The 26,886-nt window shown below is 45.4% G+C and overlaps 1 protein-coding gene across 1 annotated transcript in view; it reads right to left on the reverse strand.

Annotated features, from left to right (window-relative positions):
* Window positions 1-25,888, reverse strand: part of LOC142499009 (N-acylethanolamine-hydrolyzing acid amidase-like) — a 72,225-nt gene extending 46,337 nt beyond the window's left edge. The window contains exons 1-4 of the mRNA XM_075607755.1: window positions 25,617-25,888; window positions 15,871-16,038; window positions 9,984-10,110; window positions 5,948-6,038 (exon numbers count right to left, since the gene is read on the reverse strand). Coding sequence (XP_075463870.1) covers window positions 5,948-6,038; window positions 9,984-10,110; window positions 15,871-16,038; window positions 25,617-25,831 — 601 coding nt within the window. The 5' untranslated portion in view covers window positions 25,832-25,888. The remainder of the gene's footprint in view (window positions 1-5,947; window positions 6,039-9,983; window positions 10,111-15,870; window positions 16,039-25,616) is intronic.
* Between the last annotated feature and the right edge of the window lie 998 nt (window positions 25,889-26,886).

Raw genomic sequence — 26,886 nt, forward strand, 5'->3', positions numbered from 1 at the left:
ATGTTTTACTCATTTGAAGTCATGCGCAAATTTTCACTACCGATTTGGCCAATTTATAGCCAAACGAAGAAGCGGTGCACTGAGGTAAGTATAAAACCACACGCAGCTCTAACAAAAAACGGCTAATTTATTGGAAAAAAAGGGAACAAACATCATGAAGCTAAGAACCTCTGACGCGTTTCATCCCAGAGGTTCTTAGCTTCATGATGTTTGTTCCCTTTTTTTTTTCAATAAATTAGCCGTTTTTTGTTAGAGCAGCGTGTGGTTTTATACTTACCTCAGTGCACCGTTTCTTCGTTTGGCTGTTCCGGTTGCTATTGCTGGTTGCACGTGGACCCCAGGACACACATCACTGCAGGCATTCACTCAACGGTCGTTTACCCTCATCTCATCGGTTACACCGGATCAAGCAGCGTGACAGCAGGTATCTTCATTGGCAGAGTGGATGGTGGGTGACTTAGCGTCAGCCTGGCTGTTCTTTGGATGGTCGGCGACTCTTAGTGTCACCTTACCATACCCCTCCTCCCAGCCTGCTCCACTGGGTCCGCTTAATAGGCTTGATTAGTGTTATTTATTTGCTGCAGACGTGGGTCTTTATTACCTAAGAATATACATTCTACGCTAGTCAACCCTTGAGCACTGGCAGCAGAATTCTTCTGTGTTTCCTCTGTTGGCCAATTTATAGACTTACTGTGCTGGGAATTAATGTTAAGAGCTGCTGAAAAACTTCACTTGAAAATCTATTCGGTTTTTTTTCATGCAGTTCTTTAAAATCCCACAATGTGTGGTTGACTACATATTACCTTCACTCCTCCCTTTAGAAGTATGCTGCTGGTAAAAGGATTGGCCTTACTGTAACAGGGGAGTTATCCCTGTTCAGGTAATGTGCCTCTAATCAAGCAGTGTGGTGGTTAACTGCTGGTACTCAATTAACAAACACCGCCTGCCTGATTAGATGGCTTAGAAAAGCCTGTCTTTTGAAACAGGAAGTGAGACTCCTTAGCTCACACCTGAGCTGAACTTGGAGACAAACAGCCTTGAGCCCTGCCAGAAGAAACAGCAGAGCTGCTTTCAAGACACAGGGGAAACTTCTAAACCTGAATGCTGACACACCCTGAGGAAAAGGGAGATGAACCAGGGACAGAGAAGATTTTCCCTCCAAACCACAAGGAACAGATAAGACTTTCATTTATGAGACTTCTTATAATCTGCTTAATTCATATTATATGTTTGGGGCTGGGAGACATGCTTATCTAAGAGAGTTGTGAAGTGCTTAGTATTTCACTAGAAATACTCCCAAGTGAATAGAAGCTTTGTTTACCCCTTGTTTGGATGGTTTCCTGATGTTAAGGAAACAGGCGCAATAAAAGGCTTATTTAATTTCACTATAATCAGTCTCCCTTGCATACCTCTGTGAGCGTCCGCCTACACTTACATTTATGGAAAATGTTAGAAAACAAAAGAACAGATCCTGCGCTCCTACCAATCGGGCTAAAATATACTAGTGACTGTTTACATTTAGAACCTAAATCTGTGTGACAAAGGAATCATTTAGTTGCATCTTTTGATGAAAACATGAGGTTGGCAGGCTGGAATCATGTTTTGATTCCTTTGTCACACAGACGTAGGATCTAAATGTTAATATGTCACTAGTATATTTTAGCCCAATTGGTAGGAGTGCAGAATTTGTTCTTTGTCCACCGATGTGTGGTGTTTAAGGCTGAGTCCCCGCTGGCGCTGAGCTCGCTATGCGCTTGGCACGCTTACCTTCTGCAATGTGAATCAGGACATCCTCTCTCCCACTCTGCTCGCGTGCTCATGCTCGAGCACACACGCTCTCCCAAGCATTGTGCTTGGGAGACAAGGGAGAGATACTTTCATGTTGAGAGCAGAGTCATGTGACCCTGCTCTGACCAATGGGGGGAGAGAGGGCGTGTTCTACACCTGTCACACACACATTACATTTTTAGCCGAGAGGGAGCAGAGAGAAGTGGAAAGAGAGGGGGGGGGGTAAAACGGGCTTCTGCTGGGGTGGGGGTAAAACGGGCTGCTGCTGGGGTGGGTGGAAGGGTAAAACGGGCTGCTGCTGGGGTTGGTGGGGGGGTAAAACAGGCTGCTGCTGGGGTGGGAGGGTGGACAAACAGGCTGCTGCTGGGGTGGGAGGGTGGACAAATGGGCTGCTGCTGGGGTGGGAGGGTGGACAAACGGGCTGCTGCTGGGGTGGGAGGGTGAACAAACGGGCTGCTGCTGGGGTGGGCAAACGGGCTGCTGCTGGGGTGGGAGGGTGGTCAAACGGGCTGCTGCTGGGGTGGGAGGGTGGACAAACGGGCTGCTGCTGGGTTGGTAGGGTGGACAAACGGGCTGCTGCTGGGGTGGGAGGGTGGACAAACGGGCTGCTGCTGGGGTAGGAGGGTGGGCAAACGGGCTGCTGCTGGGGTGGGAGGGTGGGCAAACGGGCTGCTGCTGGGGTAGGAGGGTGGGCAAACGGGCTGCTGCTGGGGTGGGAGGGTGGGCAAACGGGCTGCTGCTGGGGTGGGAGGGTGGTCAAACGGGCTGCTGCTGGGGTGGGAGGGTGGTCAAACGGGCTGCTGCTGGGGTGGGAGGGTGGTCAAACGGGCTGCTGCTGGGGTGGGAGGGTGGGAAAACGGGCTGCTGCTGGGGTGGGAGGGTGGGCAAACGGGCTGCTGCTGGGGTGGGAGGGTGGGCAAACGGGCTGCTGCTGGGGTGGGAGGGTGGGCACACGGGCAGCTGCTGGGGTGGGAGGTTGGGCAAACGGGCTGCTGCTGGGGTGGGAGGGTGGGCAAACGGGCTGCTGCTGGGGTGGGAGGGTGGGCAAACGGGCTGCTGCTGGGGTGGGAGGGTGGACAAACGGGCTGCTGCTGGGGTGGGAGGGTAGACAAACGGGCTGCTGCTGGGGTGGGAGGGTGGACAAACGAGCTGCTGCTGGGGTGGGAGGGTGGACAAACGGGCTGCTGCTGGGGTGGGAGGGTGGGCAAGCGGGCTGCTGCTGGGGTGGGAGGGTGGGCAAACAGGCTGCTGCTGGGGTGGGAGGGTGGGCAAACGGGCTGCTGCTGGGGTGGGAGGGTGGGCAAACGGGCTGCTGGGGTGGAGGGGGTGGGCAAACGGGCTGCTGCTGGGGTGGAGGGGGTGGGCAAACGGGCTGCTGCTGGGGTGGAGGGGGTGGGCAAACGGGCTGCTGCTGGGGTGGGGCAGTGGGAAGGGGGGAAATGGAGTGGTGTGGTGGGAGGGAAACAGAGTGCTGTGGTGTGGTGGGGGGGGGAAACGGAGTGGTGTGGTGGGGGGGAACAGAGTGGTGTGGTGGGGGGGGAAATGGAGTGGTGTGGTGGGGGAGGAAACGGAGTGGTGTGGTGGGGGAAACGGAGTGGTGTGGTGGGGGGAGAAGGGAGAGAGAGAGAGGGGGAGAAGGGAGAGAGAGAGGGGGGAGAAGGGAGAGAGAGGGGGGAGGGAGGGTGGGGGGAGAGAGAGATGGGGAGAAAGGAGAGAGGGGGGGTGAAGGGAGAGAGAGAGAGGGGGAGAAGGGAGAGAGAGGGGGGAAGGGTGAGAGAGAGAGAGGAGAGAAAGCAGGGGGGGAAGAGAGGGAGGAGGGTCGGGGGAGAGAGAGAGAGAGGGAGGATGTCCAGGAGAGAGAGGGGGGCCGGGAGAGAGAGCACAGGGGGGGCAGGGGAGAGAGAGCACAAGGGGGGCAGGGGAGAGAGAGAGAACAGGGGGAGGAGCGGGAGAGAGAACGCAGGGGGGTAGGGGAGAGAGGGGGCAGTGGAGAGAGAGCGCAGGGGTGGCAGGGGAGAGAGCACGGGGGGAGAGAGAGCGCAGGGGGGGAGAGAGAGCAATGGGGGGAGAGAGAGAGAGCAATGGGGGGAGAGAGAGAGCAATGGGGGGAGGGGAGAGAGACAGACACACAGAAACACAGACAGCCCCTATACAGCCAATGACACCCCCCTCCCGTAATTGCCACGCCCCCCTGCTCTAAAAATGTTGCGGGACAGCGATCGCTCATGCGTTGAGGGCTGGTGACATCACCGCTCTCCAAGCATGAGCGAGCTCAGCGGCAGCGTGGACTCAGCCTAATTCTGTTTTGTGTCTCATCCTGAGGAACTTTAATCCAAAATTCAAATATAATCCCTAAACAATGTATTATATTAAGTGCTGCATCTAATTATGAATATTTAAAAATACTGAAATCATTCTCTTTTCTTTTCCTTTTTTGAATGTGCGTGCCATGAATCATATACAGTGTATACGTCTATACATACACACAGAGAAAGAAATACATTTCTCTAAACACAGAGAAAGAGAGTAAAAGAGAACAGAGCAAGAGAGAACCTGATACTTGTCGGGCTGTCAAAGCGCAACGGGAAATCAGATTTCAGGGAAGCCTTGTCCTGTAACTATCGAGCATTTTATTTAAGTAAAAATCCCTGAAGAACAGGGCATTACTGGCCAATAATGCCCTGGCTGGAAGAGTTGAAGGCTTGCTCTGTACTCTTTTACTCTCTTTCTCTGTGTTTAGAGAAATGTATTTCTTTCTCTGTGTGTATGTATAGACGTATACCCTGTTCTGCCGGTATTATTACTATTATAGGCTAAATGTAGACTTTTTTCATAAATAATAGACACTTTTGTATAGTTAAATAGATTTTTTTATTAAAATAAAATGGCAAATACCTGAATCCACCTCTATATACTCTTACACTGCAGCTATCTATATCACACACTGCCGCCCCCTCTGTGTACACACATACACACAGACACACAGACAGCAGCTCAACACACAACACAGCAGATCAACACACAACACAGCAGATCTACATACACACAAACTGCTGCTGCACACAACACAGCACCTCTGCACACACAGCCACACCACAAATGGAGCTCTACACACACAACACAGCAGCTCTACACACACACACACAACACAGCAGCTCTACACACACACACACACACACACACACACAACACTGCAGCTCTACACACACATACACACACAACACAGCAGCTCTACACACACACACCACAGCAGCTCTACACACACACACACACCTACACACACCTACACACACACACACAAACACAGCAGCTCTACACACACACACAAAATACAGCAGCTCTACACAAACACACAACACAGCAGCTCTACACACACAACAGAGCAGCTCTACACACACAAACTCTGCTGCTACACACACATGCTACACCCATAAACACTGCTGCTGACACTGACACACACACACACTGGAGCTCTATACACACGCCCACACACACACACAGCAGCTCTATACACACACACACACACACAACACAGCCGCTCTACACACACACAAACTGCTGCTACACACACATACAACAGCACAACACAACACACACACTGCTAGTTAACCCCTTCATTGCCTTAGTGGTTAGCCGCTAAGGTAATGAAGTTGGCTGTAAATTTATTTTTATTGCATCGGATTGATGCCAGGGTCTACGGTCCTCTTAGTCATGTGTATCAGCTCCGGAGGCCCCCGGCATCAATTCGATGCAGAAAAAAAGCATTTTGTTTTTCTAAATTCCTCTCTCACCGCCTTCTCACCAGCTTCGGACCTCCCGGTCCTTGCTTGAGAAAGGACCTGGAGGTCTGAAACGTCGCTTCTTTTTCCCTGCTGTTACCCCTGATGATTGTGTTTCTACATTAAATTGTTTTTGCATTTGAATTGGTGAATGCTGCGGATTTTGTACATCAGGATTATATATATATATATATACATACATACACACACACACACACACACACACACACACACACACACACACACACACACACACACACACACACACACACACACACACACACACACACTATAGGGCAGCTATTTCAATCAATTCCAACAGTGAATGTGAAATCTGTCAATTCCAACATAGCAATCAACACACAGAATTAAACATGTACCTCTTTGGTTACCAGAGACTGTAAATTTGTATGGGCTTTGTCCAGTCCAAAGCCCTACATAACCCAAGAAGGTGGTACCTGTATATGCGATCTGAAATGAGAAGGGACATGACAGCAATTAAACATACAAGCATGGCCCATTTTAGGATGTGTTCTCTGTGCATAATGCTTTTCAAAAGAGTGAAACAATGTGCATTAAGGAGATGAGATGAGAGCTCTCCAAGCATGAGCGCGCTTAGCGCCCGCGGGGACAAAGCCTTAAGTATCACAAATGCATGTCGACTATTGTAACCTTCTACTGTCCAGCCTTCCTGCCTCTCCCCAGTCATCCCTACAATCTATCCTTAACACTGCTGCTAGAATCACTTTACTCTTTCCTAAATCTGTCTCAGCGTCTCTCCTGCTGAAATTCCTCTCCTAGCTTCCTATTAAATCCTGGTATGTTTGTAGCCCTTTTGCATTACTAGGACTATAAAGGGCACAGTGAGTATCGCCCCTTCTCTATGACATGGTGCTGGGGTGATTCTGCAGAAGTTAACCCTGCCCCTTTTCTGCCTTGATACTGTGATATCATGATAGGCTATAAATATAGGGGGAATTGGGGGCGAGGGGAGTTCTAGAAGAGCAAATCCAAGGAGGAACTGAAGGAGATCTCATTGTGAATAGTTATTTAAACCTCTTAGTATAGGATAGCTTCCCCATCCCTTTTATTGTTTTCAGTTAGGGAGAGTACCCTGTGTAGTTTTAGTCCTTCCAAGATGGTCTGGCATTACTCCCAAGATACTTTGAGAGACATAGAGGAAGCTTCAAAAGCCGCAGCTCATAGGTATTGTATTGTGGGACCAAACCCACAAGCTGGTCCCTTACTGGCTTTCACCCAGAAGGCCATGCAATGAGTAGTACTAGGCCTGCCGGGGTGTCAAGAGTTGATCAACGACTGGAGTGGATCCCAGTGGCAGGAGCAGCAGGGAGTGTAGTTGAGGTCACAAGCAGAGGTCGGAGGCAGGCAGCAGATAGTGTGGTCAAGGTCACAAGCAGAGGTCGGAGGCAGGCGTCAGAGAGCATGATCGAGGTCACAAACAGAGGTCGGGGGCAGGCGCAGATAGCGGGGTTGAGGTTGGCAGCGAGGAGACAGAAACAGGACAACAGCAATAGCAGCAGCAAACACCAGAACCTAGCACAAACTGGAGGAACCAGTATTAATAGGTACTGACAGATAGGAAGGGTAAGTTTATATAGGCAGAATGAGAGGTAGAGCACAGGTGCAGAGGTGTCAGGTTTCAGGGTCTGGAATGTTCCTTGAGAGAGCTCGCAGAGCAGCAGCAATCCCGGTGGACAAGTATGGGTACTGCAGGCTAGAGCAAGACATTGCGAGAGCCAGCAGAGCAGCAGCAGTCCCAGTGGTCAAGCATGGGTACAGCAGGCTTTAAACATGACAAAGGGGCTCTATGGATATGGAGCAATACAAGCACTATATACTGTCCCGGCCAGCTTTATTCTAAAGCTTGCCGGGATAAATGCGGGTCTTTTCTCCGATTTGAACAGAGTTTCCCGCGCGGCGGCCGCTTCAACACATAAGCGCTATTGGCGCTTATCATTGAAAGCGTCCGCGGCGCGGGAAAAGTAAAAAAAAAAGCAGCGCGCCGCCGCATTTAAAAAAAACCCGCGGAGAAAGCCGCATGAGACTAAAGGCGGCCGCCACTGTAGCAGAGGGATTCTACAAACAGACCATGCCATACTAAGCCTCAGCACCTTCCTAGCGGGCCAAGATGGTGTTCAGCTATGGAAGCCATGCAAACATCATAAGACAAATACATGTACCTGGAAATACAAGAGGACCTCTGTATATTACCTTTTTGACTTTACATGACAGATAATAAACTGCTGTTTTGAATGAATAAAGTTCTTGGCGCCCATCATTGTATACCAACACACAGCCTGCATGAGGCTTGCACCCCGACTAATGAAATGTATCCTGAGCAGCACTAACCCTGGAATCAATATAAACTCCCTGAGAGCTTGGGCGGGAGGGTTACATATTATTAGCTCACATGTATTGCTGCTGTAAAGCGCAATGTACATGGATGGAGATATATAATTAAAGATATACATACAGTACCTTCAAGCTGCCAAATCTCAGGTCAACAGGAAGCGTAAAGATTTTAAATAAAATACGAAACAGTGCTTCTTGTATATGAGACTCATCCTGCAACAGGAATGCTATTAACCATTTGAGTGCTGCCTGACATAGGGGTTACTACCCTAATAGCCACGCTGTCATGCTGCATAAGTTTCTGAACCCCTTCAGTCTACATCTGCGTCAAACCAAAGGCAGACACCTGATGGGTTTTCCCAAGAGCTGCTCCCCTCTGCACATAACCAGCGTGCTAAGGCTTAATCTCTGCGTTTGCTTCCTGATGTGTTTCGTCCCCCACCCTCTGGAATGCTACTGCCCTGGAGGACATATGGAATCTGAAATCATAGCTGCATTCATTCTAAACCCCTTCAGTCTACATCTGCATCGCCCCAAAAGGCACACAGCCTTTGGCACCGCCGAAGGGCAGCCAAAGGGAGTGTGCCATTTGCTGATGTTTGTTGGTGTTAAAATTGCTGTATTTCAATCGGAAACACTTCAACCCTTTTATCCCATGTACCCAATTTTCCAACTCTAACGGTCCATGAAATATCTGTGAATTGACTGTATAACCTCTGTTCATTTTATGTAACCATGTATTATAACTCTGTTCCCAGGACATACTTGAAAACGAGAGGAAACTCAATGTATTACTTCCTGATAAAACATTTTATAAATTAATAAATAAAATAAATAAGATAACCATTATATTATAGGATGAGACCTCTCTAGCATCTCCCAAAATATCTAAAGGTCAGAGAGGGGTTTTTTTTAACTAAAAGCGGGGACATCAGCCTTTGGAAACTGGGTCGGCAGTAGCGGGTTTCCCATTAGACCCGGGCCTAGGGCGGCAAAATTTGGGGGTGGCAAAAATCTCTAACCCCCATATGCATTTGCCGCGCTCTCTGGCCTATCGGACCTGATGGGAAAGCACTTACATGTGTCCGGCCGCCTCCTTTCTGACGCTCTCTATTGCCTTTGGAACCCCAGCGTCAAATGATACCGCAAGCAGCCAAACGTGATGCCGCACAGCGTCGCATTACCATGGCAACGCGACGCAGTGCGCCATCACTTGGATGACGTTCACAGTGTTATTTGCCGCTGGGATTCTAAAAGAGATAGAGCGCATCTGAAAGGAGGCAGCAGGACACATGTAAGTGCCATGGGGCGGCGTTTTTTTAATCCGCCGCTGTGTGTCGGGTAAATTCCCTCTGTGAAATCTCTGGTGCCTGTTTGTTTATTGCAGCAGCCGCCTGTGGGGGTTGATAAAGATGCATTTGGGGAGGTTTCCTAGAAACCGGGCAGTTTAGAGAAAAATTAAAATGGGGAGGTTTGTCTTTCAATCTTGGATGAGTTGACACATCCCCTCTCCCTTAAAAAAAAGAAAAAAATACCACAACAATCTCTTTTGGGTATGGTTGTATCCCCCATGGGCATTTAATTTTGCTGCCGCTGGGGGCAGTGCCTGTGTGGAAGTATTACAGAGATAGGTTTACGCCACTTCAATATGAGTCTAGTTAATCTTAGTTTTACACAACATTTGCATTAATAAAATATGTTAAATAAATTAAGCCACAAAGAATTATAACCTGCAGGTTCCAACAAAACTAAGTCTATATTATTTTTTTATGGCTTTTTCGGAGGAATATTATCGTCGCTAGCACCAAAAAAAACAAAATGTCTTCGGCACTCAGGTTAACTAAGCATGTAAAGGGTTAAAAAAAAAAAAAGACTATTCTAGAGACATAGGTAAAGAATACGTACAGTATGTAGCTTGAAATAATGGGGTTTGTGCCATATTTACAGGTGCTAAGCTATTAACAAATTTCCATGCAAATTAATTTCAGTAAGCCAGCGTCTAGACTCCCTTTTAAATAGGACATGTTGGTTGATGTACTATACCTGCCCATCCTTTACAAAATTCAAATCCACGGTAATTTCTCTTAATGTTTCCCTGTAGTGGTAATCCATGTTTCTTCCATGGTAAATATTTCCATTTTCATCTTGAGCTATAATGCCGACACAATATCTTTTTTGCAATAAAAAAAATGAAAATACACTTATTACTTTTGCAAACTGCTTAACATTATTTGTCTACACAGTGCAAACAGGCTGTTTGGAGAGCAGATAACTTTAAGCTGTGGCCTAATGTTTCATTTAAATTCCCTTAGTGTGTGCATCAGATCTAAGAAATGTTTATCAATGTGATGCAAGTTTCTATTGCAGCAAAGATTAACATGACCTAAAAGATTTTGGATTATATGGATTATATGGATTTGGATTATATGACTAATAAATTGCTGGGGTAAAAAAAAGGTATAAATTGCTACATTCATTATCTATTGGTGGATTTTACCCACACAATCGGGGTACACAAACAGCAGTTACCCTATATTGATCATTTACACACGCAATTAACTATACTGTTTCATTGATATCTTCTGTATAAGAAACCTATTCCCCTACTAAAACAGTAAGGGGCCTATTCTGTACGTCTTCATAACCCACTTATCGAGGCCTTTTTGCCCAAAATGCCTACAACTATTCTGTAAGCCTCGATAAGTGGGCGATAAAAGCATGAATCGACAAATTTTTCAGCCGTCCATAACAAATTGCTGGGTGAGCGGCGATAAGCCATTTATCGGCAGATTCTGAAACTCATGCAATTCTAGTAGCCTCAATTAGTTTATCAAGGCTTATCATGGCTCTAGAATGGCGAGTTTTTCCCAAAATCCTCACGCCAGGAAAAGTTGTCGAGAAGCTGGTGAGAACCTGCAGAGAAGGCGGCGAGAGAGGACTTCGAATAAAAAAGCATTTTTCCTGCGTCGGATTGATGCTAGGGGGTCTCTGGAGCTGATACATATTAATATCAGCACCGGAAGCCCCCCGGCATGAATCCGATGCATTTGCAGGCAACTTCATTAACCGCTAAGGCAATGAAGGGTTAACTACCGGTGCCATGTTTATTGGGGGTAGCAGGGGTAGATGAAAGTGGTATTTGGCCCTTGGTGTTTGTTTAGGCCTTGTAGGGGGCTTGCGCGTGGAGTTAACCCCTTCATTACCTTAGTGGTTAAAACCGCTAAGGTAATGAGGGAGTTAACCCCTCCCGCTACCACCCGGTAGGCCTAAACATCCTTGGGGCTACAACTCCATTCACCCAATCTCTCTACCTACAATAAACAAAAATACACACAACAACCCTACTACCCACCCCCTCTACTCCCAACAACCCCTCACAACACATAAGTACAGTATATGGATAATAGTGCATTTGCCCATTATAAAATCAAACATTAGTCAGCTAGCATAAATGAAGTAAATAAAACGTTCAACTTACCCCTGCCATCATGAAGGGCGACCTCGTCAGCATACTCCAGGTCCATGTCCTCCGTTGCCAGCAACAGTGCAATCAAAAATACAATCTAAAGGTCCCTACCATAACCACCTTAGCAATTAATAACCGCTATAGTAATTAAGGGGTTAATCCCTGTCACCCGCTACCCACCCGGGAGGCCTAACCACCCACCCCGGATCCACTATACATACCATCTACCCATTGATTGGCACAGTGGTATATCATACCCATATAATATGGACATGATAAGACACTATAGAAGTCAATGGTCAACTTAATAAAAATAATTAAGGCCGCAAATACACAATAATACAAGAAATACACAAGCACCTAAACACCCCAACAATAAAAGAACTAAAAAGCCTCAACTACACATCAATTACATTAATCTACCATTAAAACAGAAAAATAATTAAAATTGTGTTATTCGAAAACATAAGAATACAAATAAACACCCATCCAACCAATCAATTAAAGACATTAAACCCCTAGCCAACCAATAAATTAATTATTTTAAACCACTAGCAAAAAAATCAATTAATCAATTTAAACCATTAGCCAACAAAACAATTAATACATTTTAAATGCTAACCAATCCTAAAATGTACTCAAAATAAGGCATCCAAATTCAAAAGTATTTAATCCAAACAATAAACAGAAATAGAAAAAATAACAACCAATTGAAAACAAGCATTTGCCAAAAAATGCATTGGCTGTCACTGTATTTATCTGTACCCTAAAGGGGCACAGATTAATACATTAGCAGTCAATGGGCAATCAACAACATAAAAAGAAATAAACACAAAGAAAAAACCTGAAAAAGACAATTACATACATTCAATATTTATCTTACCTTTAGAAATATTCACCCTCCGAATCCCGGCGTATCAGGAAGCTCTCGACTGCGATGTCATCACTCGCAATCCATGCAATGTCATCACCCGCAATCCATCTCCATCCTCTTTGAAGATCAGCATCAGATACCAAAATCTTTCTTTTATCTTCTTTCCCCATCTTCTATCTTCTTCTGTAATTATTTTCTTCTTTTCTTCTATCTTCTTTCTTTAAATCCAAAACCCCATGGTAAATCCAAACAGATGTTGCATCGTCGAGAACTTCCGCTAAAATGAGACGTACTCATTTGGCTGGTGTGTCAGAATCTGGGGAGCAGAGTGTCAGTTCTAGAAGGTGTTGAGTCTGAGGAGCCAGTGTGGAGTCTGTCCTGGGAGCTGAGGAGTGAAGTGCTGGTCTGAATTGGAGTAAGACCTAGCATAGCGAAATGTCTGACTGGAGAAGCCATGATTAGAGTGAGAAGGGTGCTTGGAAGAGATACTCAGAGCCCTCTGAGTAGAGCGGACATAACTATAAAGGTGGACCAATGCCCCTCACCCTGTTCAGGGGGTGAGGGGAAAGACATCTAGCCTCACCCATAGGGCCTACCCTGGGGGGTGGAGGCAGGGGTATTGAGGCCCCATCCAGACCATCCTGCCGGGATACAGTCTGGAGGAGAAGGAGGGAGGAAGAGACCTTGTTCATATGTGGAAGTACTGCTGATAATGAACTGCTGCTGTGTATGAGCTGAGAGATAATAAAGACATTACTGTTTTACACAAAGAGACTGTGTGAGAGCTGGATCATTCGCCCTGGGACCAGGGTTTTCTCTGTAAGGGTCCTATCCCACATCCCTGGGACTTATGGAGATGGAGGTGCTGCACCACAACCACTAAAAAATGGAGGCATATACCCCAGAAGCCTGGCCCTGTTATCCCCCACACCAACGCGGGAGACTCAGGCCCTCCTGTTACAAGCAGGTATGCACCACCCTAATACATGTAGCCAGCCCTCAATACACCCTAGAGGCACGATCTGTGTCTGAGGGGGGGGGGGGACATGGGCTACATTTGGAGGTGCTGCTGAGATCCAGAACAGGACAGGCTTTAAGCAAGGCAGAGCAGGAAGAGTGAAGTGCACCTTCCGTGCAAGTACTGGAGAGAGTAGGGCATGTAATACCAGGGGTAGTCAGGGGAGCGTGGATTCCCGCACAGTACGCCCTGGGTGCCCTAGGAGGGTGATGTAGATAGGTGTGTGGCTATAGCTGTTCTAGTCCCTTGAGGCAGATAGTGTATGGCAACTGGGGGGGTTAGCCTGTTAACTAGTCCAGGGACCAAGGCCCAGGGTCTGCACTATGTGTGGCCAAAAGTAGGAGACGCCCGTACTTAGGGAGATGCCCGGTACACTAGCCAGCACCCACATAAAACACATCACAGAGTACTTGTAGGAACCGTCAGCGAGTGTAGTGCACAGAGAAGGAGTTCTGCCTAGCCTGGGGTATGCCACATCATACTAGTGGGTAAAGCACAGAGAGAAAGCATGCAGAGAGCGTACTGGGCAGTTGGAGTATAGTCAGTGTCTAGGAACGTGTTACACAGTAGACACTGAGAATAGAGAGATTATACATTTGGAGGGATCATCAAAGATGGCGTCCATCACTACATGTGCTCCGCAGAGCATGAAAGAGTTAAAAACGGCGACCGCAGCACCCTCCACGGCCCAGCAGTTAGCAGCCGAACTAAAATGGCGACTTCCGCCAATCCTGGATCGCGCACGTGAAGCGTGCAAAGAGACTGTTAGAGAAATGTGGAGGGAGATGTGCAGGGGTTTGGCACCAAACCCAGATCCCCTGAAAAAGGAGCGGAGTGGCGCGAAAGCTAAAAGCCCACCCACCTGTGCTGTGACTGGCCAACAGAAAAGGCCACGTCACACTGAGAGAAGGAGTGCCCCTCCTCTTGTTTCCACCAGAGGGAGGGGGCACAAGGAGAGCCAATCGGAAGCGCCCTACCCAGAGAAGGGAGGGACAGGAAGTGAGAGCGAGGAACTTCACTTCTGTCTGGCATTCAAGGAGCAAGGAGCTAACAAACTGAACTGTTCAACCCCTGAGCAAAATATGTCAGAACTGAACACAACAATCTTCCAGCTCCCAGGAGGCTTCCTGGTGGTGGAGATCGAGGGCCGAGAGTACCTCCGGTGCCTGAGCGTCCACTGCAGGACACCCGGATCGCCCGCAAGTACCAAAGCATGATGCCCTCAATGTGGCACGTACTATTTATGGCTGAACGAACCGTGGCCAATGATCAAGACCCCTCGGGGTGCCTCTCCGGGAACCCTAACGGAGGTGGTGGAGGCGACTGACGAGGCTGCCCTAGTTCCCTGCACCCCTGCAGAGGTGGGAACCAAGGCCCAGCCAACTATAGAGCCGAGAGAAACTCCGGCGGAGAAGAGCGTGACCGCAGTGGAGGTACCGGAGCGGGCCCGTTTCTTACCACTACCCACTGGCGGTGTCGCACAAGACCCAGGTGACTCCCGTGCGGAGGAGCCGATCAAGTCGTCTTCGGAGGAAGAAGATGGCATTTCATCGGTGGCGATGCCCCTACCGGCGAACCACCCCAGCTGTAACAAAGATGGCAGTCCACTTACCGGAGAAAGGGAGCAGACGAGTCCGGACACCGCCCGACGGCGAATGCTGGTGTGGCCTGAGGCCGGTACAAGTCCCATGGCCGTGGTGACTCCCAGTGCGGCGGAGATGGCGTTGGAGGCGGATCCAGAGGGACCCGAGTACATCAGCCTGCAGCGGAGCGGTAAGGAGACTACACTACCACCTTACTCCAGCCAGGCAAAGACGGAACCTGGAGAGGATGAGAAGGAGAGGCGTGCGGCCTACTTACCCGTCCGTGGACCCGATGATCCACCACCGCCCCTTCCGGTCCTCGACGCACTTCCGGTGTGTGACCACGGAGCGGATGGGGATTCTGCGGGCGGCAGCGATGACGTCACTTCCGGTCCGACTGGAAGAGAGGCCCGGGACCATTGTTCTCCCCGAGGAGAGCAGCTATGGCCGCTGCCATGGCCACACTGCATAGCCAAGGTCCTTCCAGAGGATCGCGGGGCTAGAGCAAGCAAGAAACTGCCCACAGGTTGCACGATTACCCGCTTACTGGACATGGAACTGGACATTGCCCCAGCCCCAGTCCCTAGCGCCCTTGTCCCGGCCACTGCCCCTGCCCCGTCACGAGTATTACCACCGGGACCTAGCGGGGATAAGTCAATAAAATACCCCAAGTACTCCAAGAACTTAAGGGATTGGGAGTTAAGTGATGAAGGATCTGATGGGGAGATACCGTATGCAAATGTAATTCGTATACCTAACGCTGTACCATTTTCTCCTGTATCTAGAGGGAGGGCCCGAAGGTCCCATACTACTGCTGAGGTTGGGACTGCAAGCCCGGTGGTTTCCAAAATGAATCCTACTAGGTACTTCAATGCCAAAGGGAGAAGAGATTGCTCGCGCTCTACAGAGGCGGGTACGTCCAGTGTCTCATCACAAGCGGAGGATCGTCAGGATTAAACATAAAAACACATAATTTTTTTTGTACTTACGCAGTTGCTTCATAAGCAAGGTTTAAGATGAGAACGTCCGCAGCGCACATACCCAGTCCTCTGGATAATCCTCTGATCTCTCCAGCATAGGGCTCACGTACAACAGATTCTAAATCCCTCACTGCCAGTGGACGGATTTTGTCAAGGACCCATTTTGGTACTAAATCGCTGAAAAACACAAGGTACAAATACTTAGATGACTTTACTAATACAATAAAGCTGCTATTGGGCATGGGCACCAGCAAATTTGTCATTACTGGCTGTCCCGTACAGTACTCCTGTGAACACCTGTGAACACATGACCTGCATATGGGACAAGGGTTAATACACAGCTCATTAGCTGACCCACTTTTTACCTTCCGCAAAGGTCCCTCAAATGAACAATATCTCCTCTCAATCCATATCTATATACCAACAGTCCCGATCAGCACACTGGTGAGAACATGACTTATGTATGCAACCAGGGTTAATTCACACAGCTACTCTAGCCAACCCCCCTTTCTCCTGGGCAAGCTACTTCAAATTAGTTCTTATTTACCCATTACTTGATTGCAATCATATCTATGTGCTGCCACTAGAAAGGTAAGATATTAGAAAAATATTTTCTTAGTAAACAAAGGGACCAAAGACTCTGCAAGTGCATTTTGATATCTCTTTGGCGGTGGAAGCAATATAAGAAATATATTGTGGTGGATAGAGAGGACATATTACTCATTAGAGAGACCCTGCGGCAGTGAAAATGGATCCAATTAATAGCTGTGTGTATTAACCCTTGTCACATAGACAAGACAATGGAAGCACAGAAGAAAGTGACTGAAGTCACGATAGCCCCTTTAACGAGCACTCATGCTATAACATAAACATATAATTAAGGCTAATATATCCACAGAGAGAGCTGAAATGTACCACTCAACCACAAACACAAGGTATACAGTGGTAGCCAGACATCTAAACTGTTAAAAGCAAAAATAATACATTTTTAATAATAATAATCGGCGAAACACAAAGTGAATATATGTAATCAGTGAATATAAAATAGGAATAAAATAAATCCCCAGGTGGGGAAGAGGTATTGGAGAATACTTAGTGGTCGGGAGCACAAAATATATTGTATACTGTAAGTGGCAAAACAAAAAATGTATCAAACCAAATGAAGGTAGGTATGCCAACAAGAGTATATCCCTGATGCGTGACAACTAAATGACCGCAGTCGTCCAGTGTAGAGCCCCGATGGCTAGGGTTAAAAGTAACACAATTTACATAGCAAGTACATGACAGGTATATAGTGTGACTATATTATTTGCTTAAACTGGCTGCAGCGGTGTGCCAATACTCAATGCACACGTTAAGTCACATATGGCTAGGGTTAACCGTAACACAATTAATATAGCAAGTGCATGACAGATATATTACATGACTGTCTTAAATGCATAACCAGCCTGAAAGGAACCTTTCCACTGCCAAAAGGGCTGGAGGCCTTGTGACAGGATACACACATCTGCACCCTGCAGCAGACTCCCCAGGGAAGCTTTATCACGCACCAGCACTGTTATCTCCGATTTGATGAACGTACAGGCCCGGAAAACGAAGGAAATGAAACGTAACACAAGCCAGGTTTCAAATTCCTTTGTCTCAATTTATTAAGCATACTTTTATACAGAAAAAAGAAAAGGTTTGGTTAGAGGCGTAACGTAGGTGTAACCTGGGTGTGGCTTGGGAGTGGCTTGGGTTAGAGGCGTGATTTAGGGGCAGGACATATTAGTGGCATGATTTTGGGACGTAATTCTCCCAATACAGGCACTGTCTGAATACATAGCCCATTCATTGTCATTTATCAAAACCCTTGAATTTCTTCTAGCAACTTTGTTAGAAATGTAATTTGGCAGAAGCTGAATACATTAGAAATTATTTTTCAGCAAAAGGGTGACTACAGAATCTTAACTGGTTATTACAGACAAAATGGATGGCTTAACACAAGTGTAGATTTTTGCCTGACCTACTGGTCCTAACACAGCCTGCAACAATATGCTAGTAAACCATGCACACATTAAATCATATAGTCTCTCAATGCCAAAAGCAGACACACTGTTGAACAGTCAGAACATAAATCATTGCCTGACTGAAAAGCAGATCGATATATAACCGTATGTCATGCCGGGGCTGGAACGCTACACTTATCCAAACGCTGTCCTACTCGTGGATGTCACAGACGTGACGTCACCACGCCCCGACGCATGTTTCGTGTTACGTATCACACTTCTTGAGGTGGGAGGACATACTGTATAGCAACATATACACATATACAAGACACATGCTCACAAGTTTGCCATACTGTATGTGACAGGGAATAATGAATGTAACAGTAATTAGAGGAGTAATAAATATAACAATAAACAGTAACAATTAGGTGAAAAGTCATACATTCCCTGCTTGAATTATAGTTATTTCAGTTCCTGTTTAATTATGTGTTACTCAAACATTTTCACCAGTAGCTGTACACGGTTCGTAACTAATAAAAAAATGCCTAATCTATGTATTATGATGGAATCTCTAGCAAATTACATGGATCCAAAACTTGACTAATACTTTGCCTGTACATGACAGCGAACGTTTCTCTGCATCAAGTTATGTGAATAAAGACAGCGGACATAGCTTTTGTGGCAAGATATCCTGTTGTGCAGTGATTCTTTTTGCCAGCATCTGACGTTAAAGAGTCAAATGTGCAGGATGCCAATTGGATTGACCAGCACCAGGAGTCCAAAGGCTAAGCCACATGTAAAATAATATACATACATGATGCTTAAACTGTGCCGGTAAAACTTAGCGCTACTCATATTTTTTTTCTTCATAGGTGTTTATTTACTTGTGCGGTCTCAATGACAACATCTGACCTCCTCCCCTTCTACTTGCCGTTGGACCGTTAAGTATGGACCAGGATATAACAAGAGACATCCCCTCCCCCCCTTTTAGTCAGTATCGTCTGTCCTATTCAAGGTGAGGGTAGGCGCATAGGAAGCTCTCCCCTAATATATCTTTTTTTAAAAATTTTGAGGTTGCCTTTGTGGCGCCCACACCAGGCTCTGGCAGCTGGATGCTCACTGGATCTTCATGATTCTAGGCCCACTCTATACACACACACACACACACAGACAGTGCAGCCCCACCCTCTATATACGCACAAACATTTCAGCCCCCCTCTATACACACACAAACATTTCAGCGCCCCTCTCTATACACAAACACACACAAGCATTGCTGTCCCCGTCTATACACAAACACACACACACACACACACACTGCAGCCTCATTCTATACACACACACTGCAGCCCAGTCTATACACACACACACACACACACACACACACTGCAGCCCCTTCTATAAACACACACACCCACTGCAGCCTCCTTCTATACACACACACTGCAGCCCAGTCTATACACACACGCACACACTGCAGCCTCCTTCTATACACACACACTGCAGCCCCTTCTATAAACCCACACACACGCACTGCAGCACCCTTCTATACCCACCCACATACACATTGTAGCCCCCCGTCTATACACACACTGTACCCCCCTCTATATATACACACACACACTGTACCCCCCTCTCTATATATACACACACACTGAACTCCCCTCTATATGTAACACCCCTACCCTGCCCCCCCCCCCCCCAGGGAGATCTGTTGGTATTGGTACTGTTATGATCCTGTAGGGCTCACCTGTAGGCTTCCAGGAGGTCTGAGTCTCCACTTTAGTATAGGGAGTAAACAACAGGACAGGCTTTTGGGATAGTGTAGTATATGTATAAATATTTTCCTGGACTACAGACGTTTGAGGGCTTTAGTGACCCCTGGTGGTCACTTTTTTAAGTGTTTACTTATGATTATCTCCTTATGCGCCGTCTTTTTTAAGCTGTATTATTTGGTGAGCGGTGTGTCACTATGTTTCTGATACTCCCTAAGGAGCAGGCTACCTGGAAGCACACATAGAACAGACTCAATTTGGAAGGGTGCCATGTTTTATACCAAGGGAGGGTCCCACTCCCAAGCCCCGGTAACTGGGCAACACCACTCCAGTGAGTCCACTCCCCTCTGGCACATGCTCCAACGGTTTCCAGGCTGGCCCATGTGAGAGGAATTTAATCCTAACACTGCCTGCTCCTTACCAGGACTTATAGTGTTACGGCCAGAAAACACAAAGCCAGGAGCACTGGGCAAAATATATAAAACACACTGCGCTGAACACAAACTGCAGTCTCCCTCTATGCACACACACACAAACATTGCACCCCCCTCTACACACACATATACTACAGTGAAATGGCAAAAATCAGCCAAAATGTTTAAAAAAATTGAGCCTCCCACAACTCGTCAGCTGGACATCACCCTCCATTGCCCTCTGCAGTCATCCACCACACTCCCAATCGCAGATAGGCGCCAGGGTGTGTGGTGCATATTCCTGCTGGCAACAGGAGGGCCGAGTCGTCCGCTATGACTTGGGGATACAGGAACAGGCTTCTGGGGTTCATACCCCATATAATACTTAGCAGTGCAGCACCTCCATCTGCCGTAGGCTCCAGGGCTATGGAGATGATCTCCCACGGTAGAACTGATTACCTCTCCCCCCAGTTAGATCACACACCAGGCCAGAGGTATATTGCAAAACAGGAACGGTTTATTACTACAGTCTGCAGTCTCTCAGATCAGCTATCACTGAAAATGGTCCCTGGACCGCCACTATAGGCCAAGGGCTCACGCAGCCATCCTAGCTCTTCCCCACCTCCTTAGTGGAGGCAGAGGCATAGGTCCACACTCACTCCTCCCTGTAGGGAAGAGCATATGGGTAGGCACCAATCACAGGCTCCCCGACGTATGACCTGCCTTCTTCAGAGGGAAGGAACAACCCCTTAAGAGCGGTCCTGCCCTTAAGTACAGCCAGAAGGCGGGCACCCCGTTGTCCCAGCTAAAACAGGATGTACCACCCCCTGCTGTCACTCAAGTGCAGTACCAAAGGTGAAGGGGAAAATCCCATAACAACTACTGGCAATCCTGTAAATACAAGGGTTTACTGCCAGCTCATTGGGTAGAATAGTACCCAGGGGGTACCCAGCTACATACTCTATACCCATTATTTTGAGTGATGACACGGAATGATTAAAATTATTACAGTGCATTCTCCTGCTGAATGCCTCATTTTACTCGTGTTCTATGAACCTCGTCTTTAGCATCCGATTGGTCTTACCAATATAACACAGCCCACATGGGCATTTAATCATATATATAACATTAGTTGTGGTACACACTATTCAATTCCTGATCTTATCAATCTTGCCACTTCTCGGGTGATAAAACTGATCACCTGTATTTAAGCTGTTGCAGACACTGCAACTATGAGACTTAAACATCCCAATTTAGGAGTACTCAGAAAATGTGTTGCTGAACAATAGTCCTTACAATCTGCTCTGATCAGCATATCTTTGAAGTTTTCACCGCTGTGATATGCGAATTGTGGGTGGTCTTTACAAATTTTGCAAAATGCTTCAACTGCTTGTACAACTTTCCAATGTTTATTTATGCATTTTGTTATGGAACCACTAGCGGTGGTGAACTTTATGACAATTGTCATTCTTTCTACTTCTTTGTTATCTGAATGGACTTTAGGTATTATAGAGAATGTTTGTTCAATCACAGCTTTTTTGTGTCCCCTCTCTGAAAACCGTGTTTCAATTTCTTTTAATGTTCTTTCTAGTTGTGGTTGTCTATCGACAATACGTGTAGCACTAACCTTTTGGGGAAAAGGCAACATGTTTTTAAGACGTTCTGGGTGAAAACTTGATTCATGTAAAATTGCGTTCCTACTGTATCTAACAAAACAGAAAGGAAGCGCTAATTCTAAAGGTGTGGATGTGTACTATATACAGTATGTGCACAGAAAATACCCAATACTCTAACAGATGGATAGAATATGTAGGGGCAGCCTGAGATATGGCTCTCACCACCCGGTCAGAAAAAGTGCTAGAAGTGGGAACTTGCATGCAGTTTGATTGCGACAAATCTAATACAGAGTGCTTTTCCTGGTATTCTAAAGGAGCGAGTTCCGAGTGCCCGACACTGAAGGAGCGAGTTCCGAGTGCCCAACACTGAAGGTCTGCATTGTGCAACCTACCTCTGCATGGATACAGCCTATAAAGATACCATTTCAGCTAAGCAGACCAGCCTGGAATATTTGTGCCACAGATGAGAGGGGACACTCTCCGATTTGTCCACTGCCTACTACCACTTCCATCTGGTAAGTGGGCATTTAATTTCAGTGGAATCATTTGTGGGACCTTTTTCATAGGGAGATCATTGATCCTATATTATTTTAGGTGTTGTTTTAAATAAATGTTTTTAATATATGTGAAGTCACCAGTTGTGTGTTTCAGCTTCCGGCTTGCTATATGTATGGTTTTGTTATGTGTATTTTATTTATTGTTATCATAGTTGAGTTATGCAGTATTATGCTATGTTTTGTATTTTTTCTTATTTTTCATGTGTATGATATCTCCATCCTCGGATCCTGATACTACTGCCAGTCCAGGTTGTATACTATTTATATACTTTGTCATATATTACATTCATAGGCGCCAGAGTTATATCTTCTTCCGTTCCTACTGTATCTGTTGGTTTCTGGTGCAGATCACTATGTAATTCACCATCTACTTTCGTCAGTAGTACATCTAGAAAATAAATTTGATCATTACTCCAATTTTTTGTAAAACGTGCAGTTATATTGTCCACCTAGATAATGAAAGAAATCAGTCCATTCATCTGATGTACCTTCCCATAGAAAGAATACATCAATGTATCTACAGTACAATAAAAGTTCATCTTTTTGTAATACAAAGTGTAAAAAAAAATTCTCCTCAAAATCCAACATTAAAAGGTTGGCATATGAAGGGGCCAATTGACCTCCAAAAGAAGAACACAGTGGTGCACACAGGCTATTAAAACTTAACATTTAATGGTTATAAAATAATATGTCTACACTTGCTCAATAATTAATTGTAGTGTGTATGTTTAAAAATAAACAGTAAAAATGTCAGATGATGGACTGTGTCCTGGTGTCCACTATAAAGGATGCTGATTAGCTCTTAATTGATAGAACTGATCAAGCAGTAAGTGTTCTGGCCCAAGCACACCCTGATAGATGAGTACGGACAGGCAGGTTAACTCAATCCCATATATTAAGCAAGGGAACCTTACTTGCTGAAGTGCTTTTTTGGGGCAACAACATACAAATAAAAAGGGGGAACACTGGGACATGAGTAATGGAGGGGAAGGGGAGCTACTGTATGAGGGCAGTGGGATAAATGCAAGATATAGGGATAGGTCAAAATCAGTAAATTTACCAGGATAGGAGAGGTGACTGCTCAAGATGGCTGCTGGTATTAAAAGGCGATATGCTGGTCTGGCCTGATGGGAAATTAACTGCGATAATACCAACTGGGAAGGGGAGGCAGTCCATCCTTGTAAAAAGGCAGGGAGGTTGCCAAGGTAACTGGCTGAAGCCAATAAACCCACAATGGTTTGCAATATTGTTGCAACAGCTACAGTAGGCTGAGGAGTGCTGGCAGCCTGAAGACAGAGAACAAACACAATCCTGTTCAAGGACAGTAAGTAACTGCTAAATCTGAAGCAATTGCACAGGTACATAGGTAATGAATACCTCTTCTTTCACTGTGTAAGGATATATATATTGGCTACATAGGCCCTGCATAAGTCTACCCAACTAGCGTCTGTTATGGCTAACTAAATATAAAAGCCATGAGGAGCACAGCACAGCTCTAACATCACTGCATAATTGTACTACTGACCTAATTGAAGTTCAAAAACGCTTCCAATGTTGGAGACATACATTATGCGTACATACAATATTGCAGAGGTAGTTCACAGAGCAGAATTAGAGGTAAATGTGACTACAGTGATAAACAAATAGATGGCTCAAGAAGTGTCAAGGAGCGTCTGCTATGGCTAAACAAATATAAAAGCCACGAGGAGCACTGCGCATTTCTAACATCGCTGCATAATTGTACCTCTAAAGCTGATTGAAATCTGCAGATTGCACGTCTGCAGATATAAACTATATGCAGAGATAATATGAAATACAACGCAGCTCTCCCATGGCTGCCTAGTTATACCTCGGTTATGTCAGATGTGCAGTATCCCCCTCTATTGAGGACCCTCATGCAAAAAAAGCTAAGACATCAAGTTGTAGCATATCAAATTAGTGTAGCAAATAGTATAGCATAAATATAACACAATGTGATACGGGAAGACTTATGCAGGGTATGTTGTAGCCAATATATGTATCCTAACACTGTGAAAGAAGGGTCTTCATTACCTATGAACCTGTGAAATTGCTTTGGATTTAGCAGTTACTTACTGTTCAATCAGTTCTATCAATTAAGAGCTAATCAGCATCCTTTATAGTGGACACCAGGACACAGTCCATCATCTGTAATTTTTACTGCTAATTTTTAAACATACACACTACAATTAATTATTGAGCAAGTGTAGACATATATTATTTTATAACCATTAAATGTTATGTTTTAATAGCCTAGGTGTGCACCACTAGTGTGCTTCTTTTGGAGGTCAATTGGTTATTCCAGTTATCCCCCCACTTGATAATACATCAACTCAGCACACAGGTAGCACCCACTGTCAATCTTGGCAATTAGGCACCATCAAAATCCAGCTACTCTTTCAATTTATTTCTGGTGAGCGGTGTGATTTATGTGTGTGTTATTGGCAACATTACTTCCCATCTCTGTTCCTGTTGTTTGTAAGAAAAATGTGTTTTGAATTTAAAGAAGTTTTTATAAAGAATGAAATGAAACAATAGCATAATATAGTATAACTGTGGGATTATTTTGATGTACTTCCTCTAGTTTTTGTCTAATGACATTCAGGCCATCCTTATGGCGGATTATTGTATAGAGATTAGTAACATCCAGTGTTAATAATAAAACATATTTTCCGTCCAATGGTATGGATCATATTTAATCAAGGAAGTCAAATGTATCTCTGATATATGATCTACTTTATGTTACCAATAGTTGTAAAAACATGTCTACATATATTGCTAGAGGCTGATTGATAGAGTTTGTGGTAGAAATGATCGGTCTTCCTGGCGGGTTATGTAAACCCTTGTGTATTTTAGGTAACAAATAGATTACCGGCCTTCTTGGATTCTTCATGATAAGAAAATCTACTTCCGTTTCAATAAACCATAGATTATTAAGACCTAATTACTTGTTTAGTAACAGCCACCTTAAATAACTGAGATTCATTTTTCTTATTGATACTAAGAAAATGTGTTAAACTATTACGAACTATATGTACATGCACACACAAACGGTTTATTCAATTACAGATGATCAATTTATATGAATCTTGATGTGAGTTATAATTTCTATTGAAGCTGCTTACTTGAAAAATAAAATAAAAAGCAACATCTGTAATGGGAAAAGAATGTCTCTTATTATGACCATTTGATTTATAATGTGCCAATATATTCTGCAGTACAGTAAGCGAGATAAAGATCATGACATGACATGATAAAGATAAAGACATTGAAATATTACATTAACACATATTGATATTAAACTATGTAAGGTTGCTGATTCAAAGAGAATATAAAGTCATGCTGTTGGATATTGTTTCAGCTGTATTTACATAGTTACAACACTTACTGAATGATAGAATGAAAAGCCTCTCGCAGGTTAGTGGTGTTGTAATGCTTCAGCACTGGCTCCCAGCGCTGCTTAGGTGGCAAGTCCAGACTAACATTATAGCGAGGTGGTTTAGGGTCAGGCACATCCAAGGAGGAAGAGAGAGCGCAGGACCCCAAGAGGACCATCATCAAGCAAAGCAAAGCCATGAGATGCCCAGGAAACCTGCACCACATCACAGGCTGCACAGAATAACGTGATTAGATCAGGAGATTTGAAGCTTGTCTCTGTCTTGTGATTGTGCAGATCTGAGAAGAAGAAACATCTGTGTTTATATAATCAGACTACAGGGCTGAGAGGAGGAGCACAGGAGGATGTCCTGGGAATGGAACCAATGGTTAGCCTTAGCTGATTGCAGACAGGGCTGTAGAATAAAGGGGGCAGAAGAGAGGAGGGTTGTGGAAGAAGGGAAGTAATAAGAAGTGTGATCACACACAGCTTTCATACATTAACCAGAATCACATTTACTGCATGTGATATAAATTGGAAACAAAACGATTCAGTTGGTTACTGGACAGCTATTTGCAATGTTACCTGACAATAAATGAATGGTGGGTATGTCTCTTGTGTATAGTCACGCTTCAGGATTCACATGTGGATGTGAGTTATGATTTACCAAGTCCCTGTGTGCAAAAAAATGGAATATTGGGGGCTATATTCTGCCAAATGAATGCTGATTTTTTTCTTATTGGGAGTTATCAAGGCTGAAAAATAGAAAATTGTTTCATAATCTTACCGTCATTTTCTTTTCCTGAGTAATGTTCAATGGTAGTGGGCACCAAAGGGTTACGTCCCATCTTCCAGCTGGGCTAGGACTGATTAAAAACTAGCATCTGTACGAGGCCCTAAATCTGGACACACCTCCTCCTCAAAGGTAATGTAGTCTTGTAGTTCGTAGCTGAAATACAGTATATAACATACATGTTAATACTGTACCTTTAACTTTAGGGTCGGCCGATTGGTGCCCACTGCCATGGAACATTACTCAGGAAAAGAAAATTACAGTAAGATTGTGAAATAATTTTCTATTTTCCTGAGCATATCCATGGCAGTGGGCACCAAAGGGTGCTCAAGTCAAAATAAAGAAACAGACACTCACTATTCCTATTGACATCTGTAATTGAACCCCTAAGAACTTTAGGTCTTGGGAGGGAAGAAGATTTTGCTTCTGTTTATTACCCATCTGCGACGCTCAACATTTCAGCACTCTTGTGAGATGACAAAGAAGAAG

Source organism: Ascaphus truei, chromosome 1, assembly GCF_040206685.1.
Source record: "Ascaphus truei isolate aAscTru1 chromosome 1, aAscTru1.hap1, whole genome shotgun sequence".
NCBI lineage: Eukaryota > Metazoa > Chordata > Amphibia > Anura > Ascaphidae > Ascaphus > Ascaphus truei.